Source organism: Phyllobates terribilis, unplaced genomic scaffold (assembly GCF_046119375.1).
Source record: "Phyllobates terribilis strain yellow unplaced genomic scaffold, ASM4611937v1 Scaffold_1__5_contigs__length_1240528914, whole genome shotgun sequence".
In the NCBI taxonomy this organism is placed as follows: Eukaryota; Metazoa; Chordata; class Amphibia; order Anura; family Dendrobatidae; genus Phyllobates; species Phyllobates terribilis.
This window is the reverse complement of record NW_027362761.1, coordinates 483,649,613-483,677,059: the sequence shown is the minus strand read 5'-3', so window position 1 is coordinate 483,677,059 and position 27,447 is coordinate 483,649,613. Positions and strand designations below refer to the sequence as shown.

Genomic DNA, 27,447 nt, shown 5'->3' with positions numbered 1-27,447 from the left:
GAAGCGTTTTGCACATGTGATTTCGCATGTGGGTTGTCAAACGCTTTCCAAGCGATTTTAGCATCACTTGGGAAAGTGCTTGACAACTTGGTCACACTATATAAATCCATGCAACCGGCATGGATTTTCAAAGTGTGACCTAGTTACGATGCTGCAAAAGCAGCAACATTAGAAATTTTTTTAAAAAAAAAAAAAATACATTATACTCACCTTCAGATGGCCCCCGGTCTCCTCAGCGATACGTCTGGTATCTTTGGTAGCTCCCGATGCTCTAAAAAGGACTTTCCATGACATCATTTAGTCATGTGATGGTCACACAACCATCACCTGATCGCTGACGTCAGCAGTCGCGTGACCGTCACATGGCTAATTGATGTCACGGAAGGTTTAACTACAGGTACTATGGTACCCGGGTCTGGAGGAGAGTCTCCTCTTCTCCAGATCTGGGTACCATCTGCACATTGAATCGCTTAATATCCGCATGTGCACATGTAGTCATGTGGATATTAAGCGTTTCAATGCAAGTCAATGGCAGCAATTACGCTGCGTGTCCGCAAAATTAATGGTAGTGCTGCGGATTTTTCCGCAATGATAATCCGCAGCGGAAATTTCCGCTACATGTGCACAGCACATGCGGATTATCATTGGGGAACATTGCAGACCTTCTACCAAGTGTTTAAGCGGCGGAATTATCGCTGTGGAAACGCTTAAAAAACGCATCGTGGGCACACAGCCTAAGAATAGAAAGGCCGGGATTAGGGAGGGGCAATGGCGCTGGACTGGTAGTCGTCCTCTTATTCTATAACGGTTCCTGCTGTTGGATAGTTTTTTTTTTTTTTTAAAGACCTTTAAATTACTAAAACTCCATTTTAAAAGCACACCACCCCAACAATCCTGCAAGACTGGTTTTATTCTTTTGCCAATAATCAGGACACAAAAGGAGATCTATGACAATCACGACATGGAATAAAATATGTTTTTCTAAAATGCTGAAGTGTTGACAGGATTCACTGTCCTCATACCGACCTGTGCTGCAGAGGACACTGGGTAGTCTGCAGAAACAGCCTAGTGGTGAGAAATACTTATGGCACATAAATACAATATCGCTGCCGACATTGTACAAATACAGCAACAGGTTATCCTGCCAGCAAAGGCTGCCCTCCCACACTGCACGGGAGAACACACCACAGGGGGCACATACTTCTTGTTATAGTAAAATTGTTTGTATTAGGCTTATTTTTTTCAACTTTAACAAGCAAAGAAACCACACGATTCTTCCTCCCTACACGTCTCCATGCACTGCAGTGTACATGGCTGTGTTAGTAAAGACGTTAAACCCAAAATCGAGATCCAAGGAGCAGTCGTAGTACTTTACATGGCAGCAGCGCTCCCCAGAGGTCTGCGCTCCAAGTCTCTGCAGAGTGCAGTCAAAGAAAAAAGGTGTTAGAGAAGTGCAGTCTTCATATAAAATCCAGAAAATCAGCGTACAGAAGATGGATAAGAATCTCGAAGGTTATGTATCCTGTGGCACCCACTTAGCAGATGGTCAAAAACATATTTCATAATCCTCATAGCTAAAGTATGAGTAACACACAAAACTCACTCATGAACAACCATCTTTAAATGGAATGTGTCAGCAGGTTATTGCTAGGTAATCAGTAGTACGGTGTAGGGGCAGAGACCCTGATTCCAGCGATGTGTCACTTATTAGGCCGTGTGCTGCAGTTGGTTGCACAATTGGTGTTTTATTAGCAAGAGACTATCACTACAGGACTAGGTGTCGCACGCCAGGCAGTCCAGCTAATCTGTGTAAACCTGGCCCCACCACTAATTGGCAGCTTACCGACAATGCACAGTGTATACAGGAAGCTGTTATTGGTGTGATCAGGGTTATACAGGGCTCAGCATTCTGTCCACTGCTATAGCAGAAATTCTATCAAAATCAAGCAGCCCAGTAAGTGACATCGCTGGAATCAGGGTCTCTGCACCTACATCATGCTGCTCTCAGATCCATAGCAAGAACCTGCTGACAGATTCCCTTTAATGGCAGAATCAGCTCTACTTCATGCAAATAAATACAAAATGCAGAAAACAGCACCAGATGTGAATTACACAAAAAAAAAGGCAGGCCTCCCACTGCGACAAGTGCAGCCCTCTGCTTCCTGTAAGAAGTTTAACACGGGGTATCAGATTTTTAAAGGAGCAGTAATCTATTTGCATAATTGGGTGTAAAGCTGCCCCAACGTGCAAAAAAAAAAATATCCAACAGATCTAAAACGTGAAAATGAAAAATAAATAGATAATAAAAAAAAATTCAAGATTATTATACGTAAATCACAGACCGTTCAGTGTTTTTGATCAGAGTTTTGTCGGTGTTTGGTCCGGGTGTCAGTTTTTACCATCAGTGATTTTCATGTAGGAATAAATTATAAAGCTTCTCCTATATTAATGGCAGACATCACTCAGCCTGTACACGATGCCATCCGTGTGCTGTCCTTCCTTTTCACGGACCCACAGGTTTGTATTGGCAATTTACATTCATGACGTGGCTCAAAAACAGACAGGTCTCCATGGGCCTGTGAACAGCTTTAAAGATTACACGGATCTGCAAAAACTCTCTCTTCAGGTGTCAATTAGTGATGAGCGAGCGTGCTCGTTTAACCCTTTAACTGGACACACTCAGGTGCTTACCGAGTATCTTTGGCGCGCTCGTATAAGATGTTTGAGTCCCAGTGTCTGCATTATTTACAGCTGTAAGACAGCCTCAACACATGCAGGGATTGCTTGTTTGCTAGAGAATCCTCACAGCTGTAAATCATGCAGACACAGGGACTCAAACATAATATTACGAGCACGCCGAACATACTCGGCAAGCACCCGAGCGTGCTCTGTGAAGCACGCTCACTCATCACTAGTGCCAGTGTTTTTTGAATGGATCCTATTACTTTTGCTGAATTGGTTCTAGGTTTTGAGATAATTAATCCATGAAAATAATGCATTCCCCCCAATGCGACTTGTGTGTGATAAATGCAATAGCTTTTGGTCTTTTGACTGTAATTAACTATTAAATATCTCACAAACTAGAGCCAATCTGGCAAAACCAGAGTCATATTCTTAACCAGCACCATAAACTTAATATAAAACTGCACATCATCGGCACCAAAATCAATGCAAGGCTACAGCCCCACTATCAGTATTTGATTAGTATTTTTTCTCAGGCGTGGAAGCCAAAACCACTGATGATAGGGCCGTGGACTAACACATACTATCGATTATATAAAACCCAATAGAGGCTAACCTATGGAAAACCAGAGAAATTTATTCAATAATAAATCTAGACTTTTTTTCAAAACCTCCCTATGCCCAAAAGTGGGAAAAGGAATTAAAATACTCAACATTGTGATGAAAAATGGCAAAAAGCTATTAGGCTATGTGCCCACGACGCAGATTTTAAGCAGAAATTTCCTGAGCGTTTTTAGGCAGAAAAAACGCATGCAGATTTTACATGCATTTTTTTTTTCTGCCAGGGAGAAGCGTTTAAGCGTTTTTACATGTGTTTCTGCATGTGTTTTTTCAAGCACTTTTCCAGGCGATTTTAGCATCACTTGGAAAGTGCTTGACAAGTTGGTCACACTATATAAATCCATGCAACCGGCATGGATTTATATTGTGTGACCGAGATTTCTGCTTAAAATACTGCACCTATAGTATAAAAAATAAATAAATTATAAAGTAAAAAAAATATTCATAATCACCTCTCCAGCGACCCCCAGTCTGCTCATGGAGGCGTCCTGCGGTGTACTGGCAGGACCTGCGGTGATGTCATTTAGTCAGCTGATGGTCACGCGATGGCTGACGTCAACGGTAAGGTGATGGTCGTGTGACCATCAGCTGACTAAATGACGTCACTGCAGGTCCTGGCGGAACACTACGGGCCGCCGAGGAACGAGGACGCCACCTGGAGCAGACCGGGGGCCGCTGAAGAGGTGATTAAGAATATATTTTTATATTTTTTAATTTATAATTCTTTTTTAACTTGCAGGTACCATGGTACCCGGGTCAGATGAGAGTCTCTTCTCCAGACGCAGGTACCATCCGCGCATTGAACCGCATAACATGCGTATGCATACATGCGGATGTTAAGGGGTTCAGTGCAAGTAAATGGTGGCGATTTTGCCACGAAATCTCACAATAAATGGTTGTGCTGCGGATTTTTCTGCTATGACAATCCGCAGCGGAGATTTCTGCAGCATGTGCACAGGACATGCAGATTATCATTGGGAAACAGGGCAGACATCTTAAGTGATTTTTTTTTTTTAAACGCATTAAATCCTCATCGTGTGCACACAGCCTTAACCTTACATATTCTTCAATCATTAACACCTCATTGCAGGAGTCATTCTTCAAACTTATAACCAAATGGAATTACACACCTTCTAGACTACATTTAGTGTTTGTAAATTATTCAAATCTGTGTTGGAGAACGTGGGCTGATAGCAAATATACAGGTGCATCTCACAGAATTAGAATATCATCAAAAAGTTAATTTATTTCAGTTCTTCAATACAAAAAGTGAAACTCATTATAGAGTCATTACAAACAGAGTGATCTATTTCAAGTGTTTATTTCTGTTAATGTTGATGATCATGGCTTACAGCCAATGAAAACACAAAAGTCATTATCTCAGTAAATTAGAATAATTAAAAAACACCTGCAAAGGCTTCCTAAGCGTTTAAAAAGGTCCCTTAGTCTGTTTCAGTAGGCTCCACAATCATGGGGAAGACTGTTGACTTGACAGATGTCCAGAAGGCAGTCATTGACACACTCCACAATGTCCGAGAGTCTGGAGGAAGAGTGGAGAGGCCACAATCCAAGCTGCTTGAGGTCTAGTGTGAAGTTTCCACAATCAGTGATGGTTTGGGGAGCCATGTTCTGCTGGTGTAGGTCCACTGTGTTTTATCAAGACCAAAGTCAGCGCAGCCGTCTACCAGGAAATTTTAGAGCACTTCATGCTTCCCTCTGCCGACAAGCATTTTGGAGATGGAAATGTCATTCTCCAGCAGGACTTGGCACCTGTCCACACTGCCAAAAGTACCAATACCTGGTGTAAAAACAACAGTATCACTGTGCTTGATTGGCCAGCAAACTCGCCTGACCTTAACCCCATAGAGAATCTATGGGGTATTGTCAAGAGGAAGATGAGAGACCCCAGACCCAACAATGCAGACGAGCTGAAGGCTGCTATCAAAGCAACCTGGGCTTCCATAACACCTCATCAGTGCCCCAGGCTGACCGCCTCGATGCCACGCCGCATTGATGCAGTAATTGATGCAGAAGGAGCCCCGACCAAGTATTGAGTGGATTTACTGAACATACAGTACAGACCAAAAGTTTGGACACACCTTCTCATTTAAAGATTTTTCTGTATTTTCATGACTATGAAAATTGTACATTCACACTGAAGGCATCAAAACTATGAATTACCACATGTGGAATTATATACTTAACAAAAAAGCGTGAAACAACTGAAAATATGTCTTATATTCTAGGTTCTTCAAAGTAGCCACCTTTTGCTTTGATGACTGCTTTGCACACTCTTGGCATTCTCTTGATGAGCTTCAAGAGGTAGTCACCGGAAATGGTTTTCACTTCACAGGTGTGCCCTGTCAGGTTTAATAAGTCGGATTTCTTGCCTAATAAAAAGGGGTTGGGACCATCAGTTGTGTTGTGCAGAAGTCTGGTGGATACACAGCTGATAGTCCTACTGAATAGACTGTTAGAATTTGTATTATGGCAAGAAAAAAGCAGCCAAGTAAAGAAAAACAAGTGGCCATCATTACTTTAAGAAATGAAGGTCAGTCAGTCCGAAAAATTGGGCAAACTTTGAAAGTGTCCCCAAGTGCAGTTGCAAAAACCATCAAGCGCTACAAAGAAACTGGCTCACATGAGGACCGCCCCAGGAAAGGAAGACCAAGAGTCACCTCTGCTTCTGAGGATAAGTTTGTCCGAGTCACCAGCCTCAGGAATCACAGGTTAACAGCAGCTCAGATTAGAGACCAGGTCAATGCCACACAGAGTTCTAGCAGCAGACACATCTCTACAACAACTGTTAAGAGGAGACTTTGTGCAGCAGGCCTTCATGGTAAAATAGCTGCTAGGAAACCACTGCTATGGACAGGCAACAAGCAGAAGAGACTTGTTTGGGATAAAGAACACAAGGAATGGACATTAGACCAGTGGAAATCTGTGCTTTGGTCTGATGAGTCCAAATTTGAGATCTTTGGTTCCAATCACCGTGTCTTTGTGCGACGCAGAAAAGGTGAACGGATGGACTCTACATGCCAGGTTCCCACCGTGAAGCATGGAGGAGGAGGTGTGATGGTGCTTTGCTGGTGATACTGTTAGGGATTTAATTCAAAATTGAAGGCATACTGAACCAGCATGGCTACCACAGCATCTTGCTATTCCATCCGGTTTGCGTTTAGTTGGACCATCATTTATTTTTCAACAGGACAATGACCCCAAACACACCTCCAGGCTGTGTAAGGGCTATTTGACCAAGAAGGAAAGTGATGGGGGGCTACGCCAGATGACCTGGTCTCCACAGTCACCAGACCTGAACCCAATCGAGATGGTTTGGGGTGAGGTGGACTGCAGAGTGAAGGCAAAAGGGCCAACAAGTGCTAAGCATCTCTGGGAACTCCTTCAAGATTGTTGGAAGACCATTTCCGGTGACTACCTCTAGAAGCTCATCAAGAGAATGCCAAGAGTGTGCAAAGCAGTCCTCAAAGCAAAAGGTGGCTACTTTGAAGAACCTAGAATATAAGACATATTTTCAGTTGTTTCACACTTTTTTGTTAAGTATATAATTCCACATGTGGTAATTCATAGTTTTGATGCCTTCAGTGTGAATGTACAATTTTCATAGTCAGGAAAATACAGAAAAATCTTTAAATGAGAAGGTGTGTCCAAACTTTTGGTCTGTACTGTACATTTCAGTAGGCCAACATTTCGGCTTTTAAAAACATTTTTCAAGCTTTTATAAAGTATTCTAATTTATTGAGATAATGCCTTTTGTGTTTTCATTGGCTGTAAGCCATAATCATCAACATTAACAGAAATAAACACCTGGAATAGATCACTCTGTCTAATGACTCTATATAATATATGAGTTTCACTTTTTGTATTAAAGAACTGAAATAAATTAACTTTCTGATGATATTCTAATTTTGTGAGATGCATCTGTAAAAAACATTTTGGGTCTGCCCCAAAATTTAAAAAAAAAAAAAAAAAAAAAAATGGGAGGAAGCTTTTTCACCTAAAAAAAATTACACTGATTTTTATCAATGGAAGCACCTTTTGCACTCCCATCATTAGATATAGTGAATTCTCCACCTAAATCCAGATCTATTATTCTTCATCTATATTATTTTAGTATCAAAGAACCTACTAGCATCTAATTGGAAGTCTTCCAATATCCCGTCTATTGATGAAAGAATTGATAACGTAACAACTCATGATTCATTTCAGCTAGCGTACGCGGTAAGAAATACTCCAAAACTGCAATAGATGGGATCTGTGGAACAAAGTGTTTCCTTCAAAGTCATTGCCGTCATTTTATGGTAAATAGTAAAACCAGAAACTTTAGGCTATGTTCACAAGTTGTATTTTTGCTGGGGGTTTTTCCTGCAGGCAAAACCGTCTCTCTTGGCATTGAAAAAGCAAGTTTTGATGATTTTTTACTGCACTTTTGGCAGGGTACATTTATCTCTTGTACATGCATAAAAAAAAAAAAAAACTCCAACCCCTCCCCCATTAACCTCTCCCATTCCTAATATTAAAAATGTTGTAAAATCTCAATAAAAGTTTGTCGAAACAATACTTCCTATTTGCAGCTTTCCACAATATAGAAAGAATCCAGCACCTGTCTAGATGTGAAGATAGTGATTTTTCTTCATGCCATACAATCCAAAGTGTAAAAGGTGACGTTTCAGTCTATGACACTAGATATTCATCAGACAAGCGGATTGCACGGAAAATAGAAATATTAGACTAGCTCTATATGAAGAATGACATTGCTGCGGCTGAGCAGGCGCCTATGCTGCTTTTCATACATACAAAAATATATAAATTAGCGCATACATCTCAGCAAATAAGGGGATTTGTACTGCAACATGGTAACCCTAAAGAGTCTTTCCATAAAGGCCAAGGCTTAGCAACTGTGTCAATTAACAAAGAGGGGTCATTGTAAAGCAAACTTTACTCTCCAGCCTAGAAAGGCCAAAGAACGTCATAGAAAGAAGTAGAAAAGCCAGAAACCGTTCTAACACCAAACAGGATTCAATAGGGGCGACAACCTGCATGCACAAAAGGCTGTATTGAAAGAGGCCCCTCAGCCTTTTGTGGGGTGGGCCGTGGTCAGTCCATCTCGACTATACAATGATAACGCTGCGTGTACAGCGGGACCACGTCACGCTAACAGAAGATACAATGTACACGTTCCCACACTAACAAAGCTAAACAGCTGGACAAGAGAGTTACTAAAATGAAGAACAAAACAGAAGGAGTAGGGATTGCACGTCCTGAAGCTTTGGCTAAAGCTTTCCCAATCTATTCCACACCAAGGCCCTGAATCATCATTCGGGGTTTTGTTTTTAAAAGCATTTAACATAAAAAAGATACAAAGAAAAGTGATTTTAAAGTGGCAGAGAGTTCATGAATTTTGCACAAAGTCAAATAAAAACACCCCTTTATTTCCAGGTTTTTCATGGACTTTTTACAAAACGTGTGAATTTTTTTTCTTCCCAATATGTTACAAACATTGCACAAGAAAAATCACAGAAAAACAGCCTCATCAATTCCAGGTCAGATTATTAATGCACTAGCAAGATGCAGGAGACCGTCAAGATTAAGGCGGGGGCAGCACAGGTGCAAAATACTGATGGAGCAACCACTCACAAACCTACCAATTCATGGAGGGGTGATTGCCTAGTATTAAAAATGCACACAGATGGGGCTCGCATAGGGCGCCAATCACACAGATATGTATGATGCCCAATGGGACTGGACAAACAAAAAACAAGATGCACGACACAAAAAAGTCACTCCACAAAAGCACTGTGGAGTAGTCAAGGGCTGAAAAAAGATCATAGCGCAGATCCTCCAATTTGCAGAGCAATGTAAAGATTTAATACATTGTACAGCCACCTCGTGATCAATTAGCCCAACCCAGGGTTTCACCTATAATTATGACTTCTTCCGAAGTGTGATCAGTGTACATCAATAGCAATTTACAATAAATTATAAAAGGGGTTGTCCACTACTTTTTACGATTGCCCCAATGTATTTACCCAGTGATTAAAAGTCTTTTTGTAATTACCTTTGGTAGTCTTTATTGCCTGTGAGCGGCGCTATCCTTGGCAGCTCACAGGCATCACGTGACCCCCGGCTGCAGCCGGCTCTGACATCCGCTGGTGTCACGTCAAGTTCCAGCGGCAGACGGGTGTGACTCAGTGCTGCGTTCCAATGTGAGTGATGGGCTGTGGGTGGGTTTACCCCGCGCTTCACACCCGATATCCACCGCACGCTCTCCCTCTCCTCATTCATTGGGAAAGCGCGAGGTGGATGCTGGGCTGTGACGCGCAGGGTTGCCCCGCCCACAACCCAGCAGCCACCGCGGGGACAGTGTCACGCCTCACTTGACATGACATCAGCAGAAGGAAGAGCCGGCTGCCGCTGGGGGTCATGTGATGCCTGTGAGCAGCCAAGGATAGCGCCACTCAGAGGCAATAAAGACTACCAAAGGTACCGTATACACTCGGGTAAAAGCAGAGGCACCTAATTTTACCACAAAAAAACTGGGAAAACTTATTGACTTGAGTATAAGCCTAGGGTGGGAAATGCAGCAGCTACTAGTAAATTTCCCAATCCTGGCATGCGCGGCCCCCTCGTCCCCCAATCCTGGCATGCGTGGCCCCCTCGTCCCCCAATCCTGGCATGCGCGGCCTCAAAAAAATGTGCTGAAAACTCAGCTTATACGGTAATTGCAAAAAGACTTTTTAATCACAGGGTAAATATACTGGGGCAGTCGTAAAAACTAGTGGACAACTTCTTAAAGAAATTCCCAGAAAAAAAACCCCCACACATTGTAAAGCCCACCATACACATTAGATGGCTGCCAGACATCTCAGCCGGCTCTCCCATACACAGGAGCGCTGGTTTGGCTGAGCACTCCTGTGTCTCTGTATGAGACAACAGCCGCTGGGAGACAATATAACTGGTGGGCTGTAATTGGACATGCCAAATTGACATTTCCCCTGAAAAATTGCCTGGGGCTCCCATATGCATTAGCCCATCAGCCTATACAGTCGACGTTAGTCTATGTATGGGGGCTTAACAGGTTTAAACGTTCCACAGATGTGTGCATATATTAGACACTATAGTCATTATTGTAAGGGGGGAGGGGTATGTCATGATGAAACAAGAATATATTGGTTGGGGTAATTTATCAGCCTTTCCATGAAGTGGCCAAGCGTGGAACTTGGCTAAACTTAAAAACATAGGTAAACGAAAAAAAAAAAAAGCACTTTTAAGCATAACTATAACCATTCTTACTCTGCTATTCAATCATTGGCCTGCATTACGGTTCACCCTCCCCCCCCCCCCCCCCCCCCAATTATATGTTTGCCATTGACGTGTCAAATCCAAGAAATCAGATTTAAAGGCATCTCTGCCGACATCTGAGAGGGAATCTAGATTATGAGCCCAGTAACTGTCGGTAAAGCTGTGGAATGTGATATAAAAGCATAAACAAATATGCAGAATCAAAAATGCATCGAAAGCTCGTTGAGGGAACGCAGTCTAAGGATTTCTTGTGCAGCATGAAACGTTCCAATTCCACGTTCAATGTGTTTGTGAAACGGAGAGAAGATGCTGCACATGACATTAGTAGGAAAGATCACAAAGTTACAGCATCCTTTAGAGACGCAGAGGACTACCACAACAACTGCGTTTATAAATGGCAAGACAACTATAAGCCAGCACCACGAGGATCCATCAGAAGACCCAGAGATCACACACACTACTCAATGTCCAGCTCAGAAAGCGACCAACGCAACCGCAGTCCCAATCCTTCATCTATTTTAGGTCAACAAGGGAGATTCCCAAGGCGAAGAAGACACGTAGAGAGGGACAATACAGCAGGAACCAGACGTTATACGATAAGATCACAAGTGGGTCACCCTCCCTGATTGAGGTATTTAGAAAGAACCTGAGCCCGGTTGACCTGTCTTTACTCAAAAAGGGACTTCTTTTTGTCCGACCTACAAGCCAAATACTTTTGAACTTGACATGGACCTTCAGCGTTTTGATAGAACTGTCTCAAAACGTATTTCTCAAATAATTCTAACCATTCACATATTGTCACACACTCTGACAAACTGATCAAATTATCGGATGTGAGCCTTTACAAAAAAAAAAAAAAAAAATCTAAAACTGTAAACCACAGAGGTGTCTCCAGCCTTGGATACATTTATTGAACTAGTAAAAGGACCTTTTCAATCATTAAAAGTCAGATCTAGAGAAAGATAAACTATATTGTAATTCCAATGTCACAGCCTTAGATCGACAATCACTTGATATTCTATTTATCGATAGATATTATTAAACCAAGGGATAAAGGAGTGCGACTGATTATGGACCGCACATATTATACAGAGGTGGTTTTAATACAGCGAAATGATAAAAGTTTACAGACTCCTCTCTAGTGACTCCCAAACCAGACCGTAAATCAAAGATCATCCGTTCAATTGACCAAAACGATATAGCCAAGGTTTTTAACAAAAAAAACTAAAGATTTTCTTATAACTGATTATATTACACCATTATGTGTTCTCCCTAAAATCCATAAGAATCTAAAACCACCAGACCTATAGTGGCCTCCAAAGATTCACTTCTCTTGCCACTGTATTTTCCTTCAGAAGATGCTTACTCCATTTGTCAAATCCAGGGCTGTGGAGTCGGTAAGTCAAACTTCCGACTCCTCAGTTTCCATGCCATCGACTCTGAATCCCTTCATACATGGCTCATGTTTAAGTGATAAATTTACTGTAGCATGGATTAATCTCAGCTAAACGTCTAGACCCTTCGATCAGGAATAGGACATTTCATAACTTTCCCAAATTCTTATGAAAAAATATTCTCCACAAACTGCATTGAACTACTGTACCCAATTTATTATATATTTTAGGAGTCGGTCCATTTTATACTGACTCCAACAAAATGGGCTCCGACTCCACAGCCCTGGACTCAAATCTACAAAATCATTCCTACTAGACATGGGATCCTTCCTAAAGACAATCTCTGATCTTTGCCAAGTAAACGTAGATACAATCCTGGTGACTTGACTTGACTTGAATAGTCTGTATACATCTATTCAACATACCAAGGGTATCAGGGCGGTACATAAATTACTTCTTACATCACCATGCTTGTGAATGACAGTTATGTAATGACTTAATTGGCATGGTTCTTACTGAAAACTTTTTTTCATGATACATTTTATTTACAGATACAAGGCACCGCGGTGGGGTCCAATGTCAAGTCTTCCTACATATATATTATATTATATATATATATATATAATTTTTATTTTTGTACACAGTACATCTGATGAAGGTCCATAGGACCGAAATATTATTAATATTCTGAGAGGATCCTTTGTTAAATAAATCATTACCATTTCTTCCCTTACGAGTGCCAAGTTCTGCATCTATTATATACAGGGTGGGATCCTATTTGTGCACTGAAGATATTAAGTGACTTATTCTAGTTTATACCTCAGTAACTGCCCGCAGTGCCAATCCAATATAGCCTCCGTTTGCATGCAATACAAAATACATGGAATGTTGTCTCCCCGGACACATTCTCCAGGAGCAGCGTCTGACGTTTTGCTAGTCTGGCTTTTAGCCTCGAATGTAAATTTTCAGAATGCGTTTCTTGCAAAATGACCGATGTTGTTGCAAAATTGCATGAAAGTCTGAACACTTCATGGTATATAAATCATCCCCCCCCCCTCTCTTTCAGGTATGTGCGTTTGTCAACTGTGGCGACTGTCCAATCCGTGAAAGGGTTAATACTTTACGCTAGCAACATACAAACACTACAATGTAAAGTGTAAGCGGCGTTTTAATTTTAACCCAATAAATCAATAGTACTCGTGAAAAAAATTTTTTAAAGCAGGATTATTTTTTTTTACAGAAAAATATGCTAATAAATGTAAAGCGATGACAGAGCTAATCCTCCCACTCCACACTGAGAAGCAGCAGGTAACACCTTGTCACAGGCTCGGTGGTTCATCTGCATAAATGCTAAAAAAACGTCGTTCAGGAAAGACTAAAGACGTCCAGCTATTACAATTTATGTATCAAAAGGCTACAAAACACAAGCGCAGCCATTACCCTGCTGTTGCTATAGCAATAGTAGAGGAAGAAAATCATGTCTCTTCTGGCTGCTTGCACAAATTACTCTCGGATCTATCGGAGTAAAGTGTGAAAGCTGTAGATGAGTGATGGCGCTCAGGTGGGCGTCCGCAGCCATAAGAAGGATTTGTTCAGCAGGCACTTATTGGGGGGAGGGGAGACTTTTTTGATCAAAACTTAATCACTGCCACAGGAAAAATACAAAGACTTTACTGAAAGACCAAGGATAGGGACTAGTGTTGAGCGAGTATGTTCTATTAAACCTTTCGGCGAGTATGCTCGGGCTGAGCTCCGAGTATTTACAGCTGCTCGGTGATATGGTTGAATCGCTCCCTGTGCATGATTTGCAACTGTTTGACAGCTTTATTACATGGGAGGAATGTCTATTTCTTACACATTCCTCACATGTAATAAAACTGTCAGTCGCAAATCATGCACACGGGAGCGATTCAACCATATCACCGAGCAGCTGTAAATACTCGGAGCTCGGCCCGAGCATACTCGCCTAAAGGGTTAATAGAACATACTCGCTCAACACTAATAGTGACACCTTCAGGTTTTTGTATTATATATTTTCGGCAAATTTTTTTTTAAATAATTTTTTCAATTGGGTCTTTAAGGGATCATCCAGACTTGGGATTAAAGTCTACAGTCATTCCGAGTGAAAATCACAAATGTGACTGCCCACTTACGGGAAATACAGGGAAATCGTGACAGTGTGCACATCTGTAGCTTGCAGTTCTGGAGACAGCAGTTGGTGACTGCAGCCTTTTCATTTCAGCCCAGACAATCCCTTTAACCTTTTCGCGCCAGAGCCTGTTTTTGCCTTTGTAACCAGGCCAATTTTTTCAACTCTGACCACTGTCACTTTATGAGGTAATAACTCTGGAACGCTTCAACGTATTCCCCTGATTCTGAGATTGTTTTTTCGTGACATATTGTACTTCATGATAGTTGTAAAATTTCTTCGATATCACTTGCGTTTGTGAGAAAATTAGAAATTTGGCGAAAATGTTGCAATTTTCAAACTTTGAATTTCCATGCCCTTAAATCAGAGAGATATGTCACACAAAATAGTTAATAAATAACATTTCCCACATGTCTACTTTACATCAGCACAATTTTGGAACCAACATTTTTTTTTTTTGTTAGGAAGTTCTAAGGGTTAAAAGTTGAGCAGCGATTTCTCATTTTTCCAACAAAATTTACAAAAAGATTTTTTTAGGGACCACATTATTTGAAGTGACTTTGAGGGGCCTTTATGAGAGAAAATACCCAAAAGTGAAACCTGCACCCCTCAAGGTGCTCAAAACCACATTCAAGAAGTTTATTAACCCTTCAGGTGCGTCACAGGAATTTTTGGAATGTGGAAGAAAACAATGAACATTTAACTTTTTTTCACAAAAAATGTTTATTTTCACAAGGGTAACAGGAAAAAATGGACTACACAATTTGTAGTGCAATTTCTCCTGAGCACGCTGATACCCCATGTGAGGGAAAACCACTGTTTGGGCGCACTGCAGGGTTCGGGAGGGAAGGAGCGCATTAGACTTTTTGAATGTAAAATTTGTTTGAATAATTAGCGGACGCCATGTTGCGTTTGGGGAGGCCCTGATGTGCCTAAACAGTGGAAACCCCCCACAAGTGACACCATTTTGTAAACTGGACCCCTTAGGGAACTTATCTAGATGTGTGGTGAGCACCTTGCACCCCCAGGTGCGTCACAGAAGTTTGTAATATTGAGGCATAAAAATAAAATTTAGCGGTGTCCTTTTTTTCCATTCGTGCACAAAATCGTGGCCAACCGCACTTTTATGCACGCCTAAAAAAAACTGACACCGTGGGATCACAGGCCAGACGGCATCCACAGTGCCTATATCTGCCTCATTACAGGGAATCTTCCGTCATGGGTTCCGTCTAAATCACGTATTTCAGAGATTTACACGGAAACCCCGGTGTAAGCGCTCAGCGCAGAGCACAGGATAAATGTGAGCAGAGCCTTACTGCGATCTTTGGGAGACATAATAAACAAATCAGTAGCAGGTGAAGAATTGGTTTTATTTATTATTTTACGCCGTTCCTCGTGTGGTATAACTGATTAGATTACTTTATTCTTCGGGTCGGTGCGATCACAGCGATACCAGATTTATATTGGGTTGTCACACACTAAAAGACGCTTTTTTTTGGCAAACACTAGCTTTTGCATCGCCATATTTTGAGAGCTATAATTTTTCCATATTTCGGCCGACAGTCATGTGAGGGCTTGTTTTTTGCGGGACGAGTTGACATTTTTATTGGTACCATTTTTTGGGTACGTGTCATTTTTTGATCGCTTTCTATTCCGTTTCTTGGGAGGTAAAATGAACAAAAACAAACAATTCAGGAATTGTTTTTTTGAGGGTTTTTTATGCCGTTCTGCGTGTGGTAAAAATGATAAGGCAGCTTTATTCTTCGGGTCAGTACGTTTACAGCAATACTACACTTACCGCATATTTATTTTTTATGTTTTGCCGCTTTTACACAATAAAACAATTTTATAGAAAAAATACTTTTTTTTTTACATCGCTTTATTCTGAGAGCTATAACTTTTTTATTTTTCGGCTGATGGAGCTGTATGGCGGCTTGTTTTTTGCGAAACAAGATGACGTTTTCAGCGGTACCATTTTTATTTCCATTTTGCTTTTTGATCGCATTTTATTCCACTTTTTGTTTGGCGATATGATGAAAAAGCATAGTTTTTTGCTCCGTTTTTTACGGTGTGCACAGGAGTTAGTGTGACAGTTTTATAGATCGGGTTGTTCCGGACGCGGTGATACCAAATGTGTTTGTACTTTTTTTGTTTTTGCATAAATATAAGGATTTATTGGTTTAATATTTTATTTATTTATTTTTATTTATTTGTGATTTTTTTTTTTTTAACAGTTTGAAAAGATTTTTTTGACTTTTTTTATTTTATACATTCTTACTTAGTCCCTGTATGGGACATTAATTTTTATTTTTCTAAACACTGTTCTCATGCAATGCAATAGACATGTATTGCATTGCATTGCATGAGAGCTCAGCTGACAGTTTTACACTGTCATTAGTCATTATCTCCTGCTAAGACTCAGCTGCAGGCTGAGTACTCCAGGACACCGGGCAGACCCGGAGGCGGTCATGTGACCTCCGGAGGTCCTCTCAGACATCAGCGGGCCGTCGGAGAGGTCTTTTAAATGCCACGATCGCTATAGATTGCGGCATCCAATCAGGTACCGATGATGTCCCCTGTCAGAGCTGTCGCTCTGAACTGCACCCGAAGCGCTTGCAGGACCCTGGGGGTACTGAGCGCTGCGGGACCACCGACCGTTTATAAACGTCAGCGCTGCACAGAGCCCAGGCAGCGCTGACGTTTATATACAGTGGGCGGTCGGGAAGGGGTTAAGCACACATCAGCCATTCTGGCAGGAAGAGTGTAAGGGTAAGTGCATGTGACAGCTTTTTAAGGCAGATGAACTGGTAAAGTTTTTTTTTTTTTTTTTTTTAAGATTTAGATACTTGGGAAAAGTTGGACAATTTTTTTCTGAAGAATTGTTTTAGTGTTTGTCATTTCCTGCTTGGTTTTTTAACATATTTGGCCACCAGCGGTTCATCTTAGTGTTTTCCCAGCATTTTTGTGCAGTTTTTTTTTTTTTTACTGCCATTTTTTACTTTTTTTATTATTTCTAAATGATGAAGAAATCACTAGCGATTTTTGAAGCAAAAACGTTGGTAACACACATCTTTTCAGTCTCTCCATTGACTTGTATTGTAAAGTATTAGGCGTCTTCGGGGCAGAAAGCACCTGAAGAATGGTCAGATCACTTTTAACAGCTTGATCTCTTTGGAAACCTGAAGTGGTTAAAAGGTCAAGAGAAAAGACTAAACAGGCAAGTCATTTTTCATTAAAAAGGTATCAACCACTGAGGACTCTCAAATCTAAATAATGTTCATAAAAATGCACACTCATTCGTTTCAGAGTTTAAGTAGCGCTTCTTCAGGCGGTTGTCAGAGCGCCTGAAGAAGATATCGTGTGCACATACCTTGATCTGTCTACTTCTGGATTCCTCTCAGGTGATTTATAATCATAAGAAAGATGAGCGGTGATCATAAATCAGCTGAGAGCAGATAAAGTCCCCATCACAAGCTTACTGACAGTTTCTTAAACTGAATGTGCAGCCAGCAATAGTGCAACACAGACTATAGGAGGAAAGCAAGCAGGGCAACATTTTTAGCGAAACCAGTTGCTATCATTTTTGCTCCCCCAAATAAAAATTGCCCCTGAAGGCATCCATGTCCTGTAAGTGATCAGAAAAAAGTGGTTACTAGGAACCATGTATAAAACAGCAGTCGCTGAGAAACAGACCAATTATTTCAATAGGCAGAAGGGTTTAGTGGCTGCCCTCAGAGCTGCGTGCGCTCCACACCAGCAGTGTTTAGCCTGGAAACACTTGTATCTGGGAGTTTAGCTCCATTCCACATACTATCTGCATTTTGAAATGCATGCAAGAACTAGAAATTGTGGGTTTTTACTTTTCTGCCCATTCAAACATTTTGTATGCAAGATTTTATGGCGGTTTTGATAAAATATAGAAAAACCGCCAGTCAAGTCTCTGTCCACATCTACATCACACACACAATAACGGAGCATATGTATCTGATAAAATAGAAATATATACCATATTCTTCTAATTAAAAGACGCAATCTTCTCCCCAAAAAAAGTGTGTGTGTGTGTCAGGGAGGCACAGAAGCCAGAGTCGCTGATTCAGGAGGCTGGCAGGAGGAGTGGGGTGATGCTGCAGGCCCCGTCTACTCTGAAGATGTTGGCGCCGGTGAGAGGAGGTCCCCTCCATCACTGTGGTGGGCTTCAGAAAAATGGCCGCTGGAGGCAGCGCATGCTCAAATTGAGATCTCGGAAGACGAGCCACTCCTCCTGCCGCCGACCTCCTAAATCTGCAACCTGAGATGACACGGCCTGCAGCATTGCCTCACTTCTGCTATCACCGCCAACATCCTGAAACAGCGACTGACTTCTGTAACCCCGCTCCATTGCTGCCGCTCCCCAGATAAGCCACCATTAAAAACGGATAAGGCACACCACCATTTGATTTAAAAACGTTTTTACTATTTTCCACCCCACGGTCTTACACAGCACCATACCAACATAATCATCATTGTCCCCATTGGGGCTCACAATCTAATTCCCCCATCAGTATGTCTTTGGATTGTGGGAGGAAACCAGAGAACCCGGAGGAAACCCACACAAACACGGGGAGAACATACAAACTCCTTGCAGATGTCCTTGATATCGCAGCTTACATCCTCCCCCTCCCTGTAGAATGACCTCTGTAGAGATCAGAGCATGCCTACAGCACTCTCCTGCACAATCCAACGGGTCAGATCCTTGTACTGCTGTCTATGGTCCATAAACTGCTGTAAAGCACATTTACCAATGTTAAAACAGCTTAGGTATGAAGGTCTTCCACATATACTAGGTATAGGCAATCCTTGTAAGCCTCACAGTAATAAGTTAATAACAGAGTGATGGCTTCCGTGTGCATTCACTTTTCTCAATTCACAACAGAGAATTTAATTCACACGGGATAACGAAAACACAGATCTGTCATCCCTCATTGACTTGTTTGGAATGGCCAGCACATGGATGAGAAAAGTGGTCGTCTGACTACAGCCCTGCGCATCAAAGTCTGCTCCCGAGTTCAAACAGCAACTTCTCACTTAGCTCTGAGGATTTTATTCCTGTGCTCAGGCCTTGTCTGGGCTAAAGCAGCTTGTATAAGCACTCATGCAGACGTACGTGCAAATTGGTCAAAGCACAGACTGCTAAGTGATGGACAGCCGCAGGTCTCCTGACCAAAGCGACAGTCTCATAGAAATACATGAAGCTGTCACACAATCCGGTTGGGAGAGCCGCAGCCAGTCCGTGAATTGCGATCCAAGATCGGACCAAAATCCACAGATGTCTGAATGAGCCCGAACACTCTTGCTCAAGAACAAAGATTGATCCCCTCTTCCAGAAGGTATGAGAAGATCCTAGCAGACAGTTGTATCCCACCCATTGTAAAGGGGACCTTACCTTCAGACTTTAGCTTGGTGAGAACAAATATTAAGTAGTTGTTGAAGTCTGGAAACTGGTTAAGCTGCTCCAATTTCTGAGATGAACAGTTAAGGTCAAACGTGCCAAAAAAAAATTAGTGAAAATATACAGGTTACACAGTACAGTGGTCAATCCATATGGAAACCTTTAAAAGTGATGGGATCAGCCAAAAGTCATCTAATGTGTATGGCCACCTTAGTGTAAAGTCCATAAGAAACGTTAACCCTAAGGCTGTGTTGCCCACTATGCTTTTAAGCGTTTCCACAGCGGCAATTCCACTGCAGAAAAGCTTAAAAAACGATTGATAGAAGGTCTGCCATGTTCCCCAATAATAATCCACATGTGCTCTGCACATGCTGCGGAAATTTCCGCTGCGGATTATCATTGCTGAAAAATCTACAGCACTACCAATTATTTTATTAATGGTAAAAAATACATTATACTTACCTTCTGATGGCCCCCGGTCTACTCAGCGATCCGTCCTGGCTTCCCGGCAGCTCGCGATGGTCTAAAAGGACCTGCCATGATGTCAATTTAGTCATGTGACAGGTCATGGCAGGTCCTTTTAGACCACCGCGAGACACCGGACGCATCGGATAATGACACCGGGGGCCATCAGAAGGTAAGTATGATATTTATTTTTTTACCATTCTTTCGGTCACACTATATAAATCCATACCGGTTGCATGGATTTATATAGTGTGACCAAGTTGTCAAGCACTTTCCAAGTAATGCTAAAATCGCTTGTAAAAGCGCTTGACAGCCCGCATGCGCAATGTTCAATTACGCTTGTCCCTGGCAGGAAAAACTCATATACAATCCGCATGCGTTTTTTCTCCAGAAACGCTCAGGAGATGCAGAAACGCTCAGGAAAAATCCGGAGCATTTCTGCATCGTGGGCACTTAGCCTTAACAAGTTGCTTCTCATACAGCGAAATCAGATCTCATTCTTTGCTCTGAGGAGGGGCAACTCCCCCAAACACAATTTCTGCAAACAGATTCTGGCTTGGCTTTTATTCCAAATCGTATGGCTAGGCTCGTCAAAGGATCGATAATTACTAGTAGGATTGCTACTTCCAACAGGTGGCGCTAGAGTTCTAATCCTCTTCCTCTCCGAAGAGGCAATTTGTATGGTCAACTTAAGGAGCAAGAATAGAAATTTGTACTATCACGCTTTCAATAGTGAATAATGACTTATACTCTTCCATTTATGAACAGTCTCCAAATTTTGGCTTGCTGCTAGGGAACAGAAACAGTCTAGTTTAGAGACTGAAAAAACCCACAAAGATCCAAAGGCTATGTTCACACAGCGTTTTTTCTCCATCCAATACCTGCCTTCTTAGCTGTAAAAACGCAGTGTTCAAAACATACATTTTGCACTTTTTTCACTTTGGAGGGCAGATTACATGTGCGCTTTGTCTTCAGTACATGTTTAATAAAGTTAGTTTTATTCACCAACTCTGCTGCAAAAAACGCTGAAAGAATTGACATGCTTAAGATTTCGAAAAAGACGCTGCAGCTCTCAAATTCAGTCAGAAAAATAAAACGAAGCGTGTGCATGAGATTTCTGGAAGCTCATAGCTTTTGATGGTACTGTAAAAAGCAAAAAAAAAAACAAACCATGTCAAAAGTGCTGCATGTGAACATAGCCCAAAGTTTTGCAACGATTGAAGTCTGGGCAGACACAAATCTTCCTTCCTCACTGAGGTTACCAATATGTACCAAGAGCCAGGAGCCTATGTTCAGGTTGTTTGGCTCAGTATATTGTCTGGACTGGTTACACTGTAGCAAATCCACAGTTTTACTATACAGTGGACAAGCCCAGGACAAAGCTATGTTCACATTATGCGTTTTTGCTGCATTTTTTCCGTAGGCAAAATCTGCTCTCTTGGCAGTAAAGAAACAGCTTAAAAAAAGCAGGTTTTTATGTGTTTTTATTGTCTCTTGTGCATGCTGATAAAATTTAGAGCCCTCCCAAAAATGTGGATACAACTTCCTTAGGTTTTTGCACCAAAAACACGACAAAACCTGATACCTGTGTTTTTGCACTTACTCATTGCTTTCTATGGGTGAAAACACTGAAAGATGTGACATGCTGCAGTTTGCCAAATCAGTCAGAGAAAAAAAAAAAGTGAGATTTCTGAAATTTCATAGCCTTTGCTGGTACTGTAAAATGCAGCTTAAAATTTGCATAAAAAGCAGCAAAAACGCAACGTGTGAACACAGCCTAAGAGTTTACAACGTCTAATGACCTTTCACCCTTCACACTGCCCTAAAACTGACTCTTACCAATCACCTGGACACAATCCTTTAATCTCTAGCCCATATGGGCCTGGTAGCCCTTTAGTGTGACCACTTAGGTAACATCCCATGAACAGCAGTACGTGGCCCCTGGGTCACTCATTACATGATCCCATTCTGACGTGATTGATCCAAAGGACAGTGATCCCCCCCACAATGAGGTTCAGGTAAGATGTCAGCCCTTTTGTACGCACTATAAATAAGAGCGTATGCCATGTATGTAAAGTATATTCCTCCGCAGCGGCTATTTATACTCCTGATGATTGGTTATATTAATAACTCAGTAGAAGGGTGAAAAAAAAAAAAAAAAAAAAAAAAAAAAGAAAAGCAGCTTTGCCACCCGTCCGCTCCTCTATAAAAGGCGTTTTATACAGCAATTTACACAGGAAAGAGCAGGTGACACACGTAATTACTACTAGAAGGGTAATAAATGATCCATAAAAGTGATGTAATGGTAAGATCTGTCCATAATGCTCACAGTGGATTAAAAGTAACGCCAGGCATGAGAGTCAGGCAATGCGGTCCCCAGCAGCTTCATCAGGAAACCTCAGGGTACAGGGACAAACACTATTACTGCTCTTATATACAGGCCGACATGACTGATAGCAGCAGCCCAGGAGCCAGCATTGCCAGAATACACCATGGAGGGCATTGACGATGGCAGATGCTTGCCCCCAGCAGACACCACTGCCTAATACGTTAGCAAGATACCACAGACATCTACGATTCATGGGTGAATATGGCAAGCAACAATCTGCATTGTAACCTGAAGTCGGAGAAATATGACACGCACCACACAGTGCAGGTTTGTGATGTTTGATAGCAGCATGCCTTAAGTGCGGCATTTTACGCATTTTCACCTATGTTCCACTATCGGGCAAAAGACAATGTGTAATTAAAAAAACGCTTACAAATTCATGAAACTCAGGGAAGGGATTAATCATTGCTCCGGTGTCAGTTTTCTGGTGTAAAAGTTGCACATTATGATGCACTATATAGATGTCATAATTTGTGACTTTTTGTCAGAAGTGGACGGGGCTGAGGAAAGGGCAGCGGCCAGGCAGTGCCCAACATTCACTAGAATAGATATATAGAATAGATATATAGATAGATATAGATATAGATATATATATATATATATATATATATATATATATATATATATATATATATATATATATATATATATATATATATATATATATATATATATATAAAAAAAAAACAAAAAAAAACTACGGTAGAAAAGTTGTGAAGTCATTTTTTGGAGCACATAGCAAGTGACGCCCTAATTTATTAAGAGGTATGCACCCCTATGCATCACACTAGAGTATAGAGTTTCTTTTTTTATTTATAAATAAGATAGGAAAAAATACTGATCTTAATTTCAAGCTGTTTAAAAAAAAATAAAATAAGTGTCAATCTGACCCTTCCACTTCCCTTACGTGCGATATTCCATGAAGTCCACGGCCAGGCCCATTATTTCTCAGAACAGGTGTCCCATAGCCAATGTCTTTAAATACAAGGGTTTTACTTGCAGAGATGTTTGACTGACCCATTCATCTGACTGGGTCTTACTGAAATCTTCGTACTTGCCACCAAAACCACCCAAATCACTTGGAGAAATCCATTTACCAATCTGAGGCTATGTGCCCACGATGCAGAAATGAAGCAGAAAATTTCTGCATCTCCCTGGCAGAAAAAAAGCATGCGGATTGTACATGCATTTTTCCTGCGGAATACATGCGGATTGACAAGCGATTTCCAGGCGATTTTAGCATCACTTGGAAAGTGCTTGACAACTAGGTCACCCTATATAAATCCATGCAACCGGCATGGATTTATATAGTGTGACTGTAAAAGAATGTTTAAAAATAAACCTATACCGGGGGCCGTCGGAAGGTGAATATTACCTTTTTTTTAATTTTATTCTTGTTTTTACAGCTTTTTAATGGTACCTGGGTGTGGAGGAGAGTCTCATCTTCTCCACACTCGGGTACCATCCGCACATTAGAACGCGCCAATAACGCAAGTACAGATGCAGTCTTGAGGTATTGGTGCGTTCTAATGCAAGTCAATGGCGGCGAAAACACCGCGTTTCCGCAAAATTAATTGACATGCTGCGGATTTTTGAGCGCAGCATGAACGCTGCGGAAAAATCGGCAGCATGGGCACAGCACATGCGGATTATCATTGGGGAACAATGCTGCCCTTCTACAATGCGTTTTTAATGCGTTTCCGCAGCTGCAAAAACACTGCGGAAACGCGTTAAAGCATCGTGGGCACACAGCCTGACATGAGAGTATCCTGTAAAGAGATCGTGGATATAGCCGAGCAACTCCGATGTCCCTGTACTCTCCTACTTCAGGCCCCACTGGATTTAAACCATTGATCACTGACCCTACATCCCACAGATGGAACGTTATATAGAATACCCCTTTAAATAATTTGCTCTCTGCCTGAAGCCACGCTCTGCACTTAATACCCCATTTACTCCAACATAATAATATCTGCCCATGAAGTAAATCAGCACAGCTACAACAGCCAATTGTGTGGGTGCTGCCAGTGTGACCCCATACAGTGCCCGCGTACTTCTCCTGTATGGTAAGGCATATTCCTGGCCCATGCCCGGACGGCAAAAAGTACTGAACTGCATAATTTGCCAGTGTTTGGTCATGTGTCTGGAGCAGTGGGGATTACTAAAGTCATCCCAGATAAGAGCTGTTCTCTCCTAATCCCAGGATTCCTTCTTCCTTCACGTCCTCTCACTTATCTAATCTGCGACAGCAAAAACACCGGCATGATGATTTCTGTAGCTTTGATCCATCACCTCCATTAATGGCCACTAATGCAGAGTTCAGATATTTTAGTATAAAGGGTGACATAGCCCGTAACCCCTTCTCCACCGACAGTGGGATTCTTGTTTCTGTGATTACTGTGGAAAGCAAAATCCAACCTGCCCAATCTATTTCTCCTGTGTGTTAGAGCCATAGACATTGGATTGTCCCCAGGAGTCTGCCCCAAATCACAGGTCCCCTGAAGAGTCACTAACATGCTTATAAAGTGTTACACTATAAGGTCAGAATCCTCACCGCTCCCAATACCTGCCATCCAGCTGAAAAGGACAAGAGGTGCATTATCGGCACAGGTGGGGGGGCTGATTGGATGAGCAGAGGATTGACATGTCTCTTGCTACAATGCCCCTCCCAATCGTCCTCTTCAGCAGAATACCAGCTAACACATACACCACAATGTGAATCATCTCGCACCAAGCATCCACCATTATAACCCTAAAGGACATTTCGTACGTGATCTTAAGGCTCAGTGTGTATGAGGCCCACATTGCTATCACCTGCTATTAAAGAGCCACTCCAACATTTTCTTTTATTGCAGTGCTGGAGTGGTGCTACTAACCTAAGGTCCCTGACAGGAGTATTATACTCAGCAGCCAGCTTCACCTTCTATTGGCGCTGCTCCAGTCAATCACCAGCAGTGTATGACCTGCCGGATCCCTCCAGTGTTTGCTGGACGAGCCGGAGGTCACTTTTCAATGCAAATCTATGAAAGTCTGGTTTTGACTCTCAGACTTACATTTAGAGCTTGGGACCGGTACCCTGTCTTCGGATCAGTCACAAGGTGGCGCCGTGCAAACCGGAGCTACCCAAATAAGTGAAGATGTAAGTGGGTAAGTCTAAGACCATGGTCAGGGACCTCACATTAGTAGCACCCCCACCTCCCAGCTGCAACACCGCCACAACCCTCCCCCCCCAGCTGCAACACCACCACAACCCTCCCCCCCCCCAGCTGCAACACCGCCACAACCCTCCCCCCCCCCAGCTGCAACACCGCCACAACCCTCCCCCCCCCCAGCTGCAACACCGCCACAACCCTCCCTCCCCAGCTGCAACACCCCCCAGGTGTAGGACTGCCACCACAACCCTCCTTCCCCCCCAGCACGCAGTGATGTGTGTGCAGAGCCCCCAGCAGACGGTGCGGCCTAGGCCGGGTGTGGCGGGAAGGCGCTGCTGGGGATCCGCACGCACTTCCCGACCGGCAGCCGCCGCTCCCCGCACAATGCGGCCCCGATCAGTCAGGCCAGAGGCAGAGATTGGGCTCCAGCATTCGCGCACAGGCCGCAGCGCCTCCTCCTCCGCCCTGTCGCCGGCAGTGAGCGGCCCGCCCGGCAGCGCCACAGTCTGGAGGAAGGATACTTGTTGCACGGATCTCTGCGTGGTCGTGTCCGGGGACTGAGACTCTTTGAGCAGCTGTAAGATCTGCTGGAGCCCCTGCTCGTCCGGCTTCCACTCGTACTCCATGCTGCGGGACACGAACACGGCGCGGACAGAGCACAGAGAGGGGGAGGCGGCCTGGCCGGGAAATGGAGGGAACAGCGCGGTCCTAGTGCCCGCCGGGTAATGACGGGAGGCCGCCTGGTCCTAGTGCCTGCCGGGTAATGACGGGAGGCCGCCAGGTCCTAGAGCTCGTCCAGTGCTCACAGGAGACTGCGTGCTGTCCTAGTGTTAATGACGGGAGGTCACGAGATCGTAATACCCGCCTGGTCCTGACAGGAAGTGGTGCCCGCTCTGTACTGACAGGCTATGTGCACACGATGCAGAAATGAAGCAGAGAATTTCTGCAGCGTTTCTGCATCTCCCTTGCCAGAAAAAATGCATGCAGATTGTGCATGCGTTTTTCCTGCAGAATACATGCGGATTCACATGCGTTAACGCATGTGTTTCCGCATGTGGACTGACAAGCTTTTTCCAGGCGATAGCATCACTTGGAAAGTGCTTGACAACTAGGTCACACTATATAAATCCATGCAAACAGCATGGATTAAGGCTGTGTGCCCACGTAGCGTTTTTCAAGCGTTTTTGATGAGGAATTTCCGCAGCGGAAACGCTTGTAAAACGCTTGGTAACCCGCCCCACATGGTCCCCAATGGGATTCCGCAAGTTCTATGCACATGCTGTGGATCTTTCCGCAGCGTTTATGCCGCGTTCAAAAATCCGCAGCATGTCATTTAATTTTGCGTTTCCGCAAGCAGAATTGCCTTTGTCCAATGCATAAAAAACGCAAGGCAATTCCGCATGTGGAAAACGCGCGAAAAATGCGCGATAAACGCGTGCGGAATTCCGCATGCGTTTTTCCGGGAGAGGACTTGCAGAAATGAAGCAGAAATTTTCTGCTTCATAAATGCAACGTGGGCACATAGCCTTATACAGTGTGACCGTAAAAATAAAAAAATAAAGCTATACTTACCCCCGATCCCCCGCCGCGTGTGCTGCAGCGCTCGTCCTGGCTTCTTCCGGGTTGCCGGCATCTCACGAGACAGCCTGCGGTCACATGACCGCGACGTCATCTCAGGTCCTGGAAGGAGAAGCGCTGCAGGGGCCGCCGGACAGGTGAATATAAACTTTATTATTTTATTCTTTTTTTCACAGGTACAATGGTACCCAGGTCTGGATGAGAGTCTCCTCTCCTCCAGAACTGGGTACCATCCGCACATAGAGACACATAAAATCCGCTTGTACAAA

The 27,447-nt window shown here is 42.8% G+C and overlaps 1 protein-coding gene across 2 annotated transcripts in view; it reads right to left on the bottom strand.

Moving 5' to 3' along the window:
* TNPO1 (transportin 1) overlaps nucleotides 1-26,392 on the bottom strand; it is a 77,254-nt gene extending 50,862 nt beyond the window's left edge. Inside the window, exons 1-2 of one of the 2 annotated variants that reach the window (XM_073679629.1) lie at nucleotides 26,122-26,392; nucleotides 19,589-19,664 (exon numbers count right to left, since the gene is read on the bottom strand). In XM_073679629.1, the coding sequence (XP_073535730.1) occupies nucleotides 19,589-19,664; nucleotides 26,122-26,226 (181 nt within the window). In that variant the 5' untranslated portion in view covers nucleotides 26,227-26,392. The remainder of the gene's footprint in view (nucleotides 1-19,588; nucleotides 19,665-26,121) is intronic. The other variant, XM_073679638.1, reaches the window with a different exon arrangement.
* Between the last annotated feature and the right edge of the window lie 1,055 nt (nucleotides 26,393-27,447).